At 44.3% G+C, this 4,272-nt stretch overlaps 1 protein-coding gene across 1 annotated transcript; it reads right to left on the reverse strand.

Annotated features, from left to right (window-relative positions):
• Window positions 1–613: 613 nt before the first annotated feature.
• LOC147748013 (uncharacterized) lies at window positions 614–3,655 on the reverse strand. The gene is made up of 3 exons (XM_086936378.1): window positions 3,218–3,655; window positions 2,293–2,508; window positions 614–871 (listed from the first exon to the last, which is right to left on the reverse strand). The coding sequence occupies exons 1-3, from the start codon at window positions 3,653–3,655 to the stop codon at window positions 614–616; spliced, it is 912 nt and encodes a 303-aa protein (XP_086792504.1).
• Window positions 3,656–4,272: the final 617 nt, after the last annotated feature.

Raw genomic sequence — 4,272 nt, forward strand, 5'->3', positions numbered from 1 at the left:
GACAGAGAGTCAGGTAGTTAAAGAGTGAGTTTGTGAGGTGTAGTGTTGTTATATGTAGTGAGATTGAAACAGAGAGTGACGTTGTGAGGTAGTGAGCTTGAGAGAGAGTGATGTAGTGAAAGAGGTTTTGAAAGTGAATTAGTGAGATATAGAGTGAGTGAAGTAGTGAGTTAGAGAGAGAGAGTGTATTTGTGAGGTAGTGAGATAGATATTGTGTTAGTGAGTGAGGTATTGAGTGTTTCATTGTGTGAGTAGTGAGTTAGTGATATATATTTAGTGTATTAGTGATGTTGAAAGAGTGAGTTAGTGATATTGATAGAGTGAGTTAGAGAGAGTGAGTGACGTTGTGATGGGAAGAGAATGAGGTAGTGAAAGTGAGAGTTTGAGATAGAGTGAGGACATACATTGCTACTGACTTACACATACAGAGGTAATCCTAGACTATTTGTAAATATGCATTGATAGTTCAGAAGATCAAATACATTGTTGTTGTTTGTAAATAATTAGTACTGAAAAGTGTTTAAAAATGTTTATTAATTAGAATTTTATAGAGTTTTGTTTACATTTCTTAAAGTTTGCATTAGTGTTCACTTTAAATTACATTGTAGTAATTTTATTCGATTATTTCAATAATGGAGCCATTTTTAAATATAACATTGACATTTTTTGGTAATTTTAGCATGAGAGCTTCACTAAAGTCTTCTACGTCTGTAGGTATATCGAAGTAGTCCATTATAATAGTATTTTCGATGTCCATTGATTTTAAAAGTTCAGTGTCTTGAATGTGTACGGTTAGTGTACATTTTTCTTGCGTCGTATTTTCAATCCCATATATTGTAATATTTATTTTTTCCAAAGGTGGTTCTATTACCTGCAAAGTAAAAAAAAATTGTTAATAGAGGCATATAGTGTGCATTGTGATTATTCTGTTATTGTAGTAGTCCAGATGGTAAGTTAAATAGAAAGTGATAGTTTTAAAGATAGAGAGTGAGGTAGTGAGAGCGAGAGAGAGTGATGTACTTATTTAGTGGGAGATTGTGTAGTTGTGATGTTTTGCGAGATAGATGTTGTAGGATAGTGAGGTAGTGAGATAAATTGAGTGGAGTTTTGAGTTACATTTATTGATGTAGTGAGAGAGCGAGAGTGATTTCAAGAGACTGAGCGAGATGTATTTTGAGTGAGGTGTTGAAAGTGATGTAGTGAGATAGAAAGTAATATAAAGATGTAGTGATATAGAGAGAAAGTGATGTAGTGAGATAGAGAGTGATGTAGTGATATTGAGAGTGATGTAGTGAGAGAGTGATGTGATAGATAGTGCTGTAAGATACAGATCTACAGTTAGAGAGTGAGTGTGGTATATTGCGAGTTATGTAGTGAAAGTGAGGGAGTGAGATAGAGAGTAATAGAAAGTGATGTAGTGAGATAGATAGAGAGTGAATTTGTGATGTAGTAAGATAGAGAGTGATGTAGTGAGTTAGAGAGTGAGGTAGTGAGAGAGTTAGGTAGTGATAGATAGTGCTGTAAGATATAGATCTAGGTAAAATACATATTGAGGCATCTACATAGACATAGAGAGTTAATTATACTCATATAGAGCCACTTAAAGAAACACACATAGACACCTACCCACTTATTGAGCTTTGCATACATACAGGTAAACGCACTCAAATCTACATATACACAGAGTGTGGGGCAGAGAGCGCGTGGGGCAGAGAGCGCGGGGGCAGAGAGCGCGGGGGCAGAGAGCGCGTGGGGCAGAGAGCGCGAGGGGCAGAGAGCGCGGGGGCAGAGAGTGCGGGGGCAGAGAGCGCGGGGGCAGACAGCGTGGGGGGCAGACAGCGTGGGGGGCACAGAGTGCGGGGGGCAGAGAGCGCGGGGGGCAGAGAGCGTGTGGGCAGAGAGCGTGGGGGCAGAGAGTGTGGGGGCAGAGAGCGTTGAGGAGAGCTGTTGGGGCAGAGAGCGTGGTGCAGAGAGCGTGGGGGCAGAGAGTGCGGGGGCAGAGAGTGCGGGGTGTAGAGAGCGCGGGGGGCAGAGAGGGTGGTGTCAGAGAGCGTGGGGGCAGAGAGCTGTTGGGGCAGAGAGCGTGGGGGCAGAGAGCGTGGGGGCAGAGAGCGTGGGGGCAGAGAGCGTGAGGGCAGAGAGCGTGGGGGCAGAGAGCGTGGGGGCAGAGAGCGTGGGGGCAGAGTGCGTGGGGGCAGAGTGCGTGGGGGCAGAGTGCGTGGGGGCAGAGTGCGTGGGGGCAGAGAGCATGTGGGCAGAGAGTGTGGGGCAGAGCGTGTGGGTAGTACTTACCTCTATATGTGTATTCCGCGTAGTATTTAACATTTTCTCATTGTTAAACTCGTGGACGGTTAAGTGTGTCATTTTGACATACGTTCCAAGTGTTATTGGGAATTCTGTTGCATTTCTCCATAATGTTATTTTGACAGAGTCTGTTGTGTCTATAACTGTAATAGATTTTAATTTTGTTTCTTGTCCTGACACAAAAATGTTTTTAGTTTCTTCTTCCTGTAAAAGATAAAGTAAATATTAGTTTTTATTAGTGATGTAATGTGTCAGTATAGCAGACAGAGTGCAGTGCCGACAGAGTGCGGTGCAGACAGAGTGCGGTGCAGACAGAGTGCGGTGCAGACAGATTTTTGTGAAGAGAGTGTGTTGAAGAGAAAGCGTGGGGGCAGAGAGCGTGGGGTCAGAGAGCGTGGGGTTAGAGAGCGTGGGGTCAGAGAGCGCGGGGGCAGAGAGCGCGGGGGCAGAGAGCGCGGTGGCAGAGAGCGGGGGGGCAGAGAGCGTGGGGCAGAGAGCATGGGGGCAGAGAGCATGGGGGCAGAGAGCATGGGGGCAGAGAGCATGGGGGCAGAGAGCGTGGTGGCAGAGAGCGTGGGGGCAGAGAGCGTGGGGGCAGAGAGCGTGGGGGCAGAGAGCGTGGGGGCAGAGAGCGTGGGGGCAGAGCGCGTGGGGGCAGAGAGCGTGGCGGCAGAGAGCGCGGGGGCAGAGAGCGCGGGGGCAGAGAGCGCGGGGGCAGAGAGCGCGGGGGCAGAGAGCGCGGGGGCATAGAGCGCGGGGGCAGAGAGCGCGGGGGCAGAGAGCGTGGGGCAGAGAGCGTGAGCGTGGGGGCAAAGAGCGTGGGGCAGAGAGCGTGGGGCAGAGAGCGTGGGGGCAGATCGCGTGAAGCAGAGAGCATGTTTGAATAGAGTTTGTGTTGTAGTTTTTAACATACCTCGGATATTGTCCCTGTTATGCTCATCAATGTCCTTAATTTTGCTTGTCTTATTGTTTTAATCGTTGATACTGGTGGAGCTGGTGGTTCTAGTATATTTTTTGCTTCGTCCAGAATCTCACTAGTAAGCGTTAAAGGTATCATCCTTGATATTTTTGTATTTTTCGTTAAAAGTACAACATTGTTCTTTGCTAGGAAATTTCTTATAATAATTCCATGTCCTTGTTTTGTTTGATTGTAAAAATCGTCATTATAGCATGTTGCTTTTATTGTACCACTTTCATCTGCTAGGGCAAGGTGGTATAAGATTTTGTTTTCTTTCTTAGCATTTTGGTAGTTTGTTTTTTGAGAACATGTTACAATGTTTGCTTTTATAGCCTTTTGATAAGGTTTGCTCTCATCTTGTTTGCCCATCTTAATTTCTTGTATAGAAATCATCTGAAATGAGAATAAATTGTGAGTATACATTTTGAATATAACTGTTGAATACATTGTACTTTATCTTGAAGTAACATAAAGTAACCTAGGCTTATTAAATAGAGAGAGTTATGTAGTGAGAGAGAGTTAGGTAGATAGAGAGTGAGGTAGTGAGAGACAGAGTGAAGTATTGAAAGAGTTAGGTAGTGATGCTTAGGAATGTAGAGATATAAACAGAGAGTGATGTTGTGAGTTAGTGAGATAAGAGTGCGTTAGTGATAGAGAGTGGGAGTTATTTAGTGTGATAAAGAGATTGGGAATCTGATGAAGTGAGATTGAGAGAGAGTGATGTAGTGAGGTAAAGAGATAGAATTTGTGTGTTAGTGAGATAGTGATTATGTTAGTGAGTTATTGACTGACTGAACTTTAGAGAGAGCGAGGCGTGATATAGCGATGTAGTGAGAGTGAAATTGAGAGAGAGTGATGTAGTGAGAGACAGTGATGTAGTGAGGTAGAGAGTGAAGTTGTGAGATAGTGTGTTAGAGAGTGATGTAGCAAGAGAGTGATGTATGTAGCAACATTTATTTAATGAGCTATTGAGTGAGAGTTAGTGAAGTCGTGTTATTGTGTTGCTGTTA

The sequence above is a fragment of the Lissotriton vulgaris genome, chromosome 1_1 (genome assembly GCF_964263255.1).
Source record: "Lissotriton vulgaris chromosome 1_1, aLisVul1.2, whole genome shotgun sequence".
Taxonomy (NCBI): domain Eukaryota; kingdom Metazoa; phylum Chordata; class Amphibia; order Caudata; family Salamandridae; genus Lissotriton; species Lissotriton vulgaris.

Bases quoted from the DNA above. Each gene is read 5' to 3' on its own strand.
- LOC147748013 (XM_086936378.1), bottom strand. From the start codon at position 3,655: ATGATTTCTATACAAGAAATTAAGATGGGCAAACAAGATGAGAGCAAA. The intron at 2,509-3,217 runs GTATGTTAAAAA...TATCTTTTACAG, and splicing joins TAACAGGGACAATATCCGAG to GAAGAAGAAACTAAAAACAT. The intron at 872-2,292 runs GTAAGTACTACC...TTTACTTTGCAG, and splicing joins CGCGGAATACACATATAGAG to GTAATAGAACCACCTTTGGA.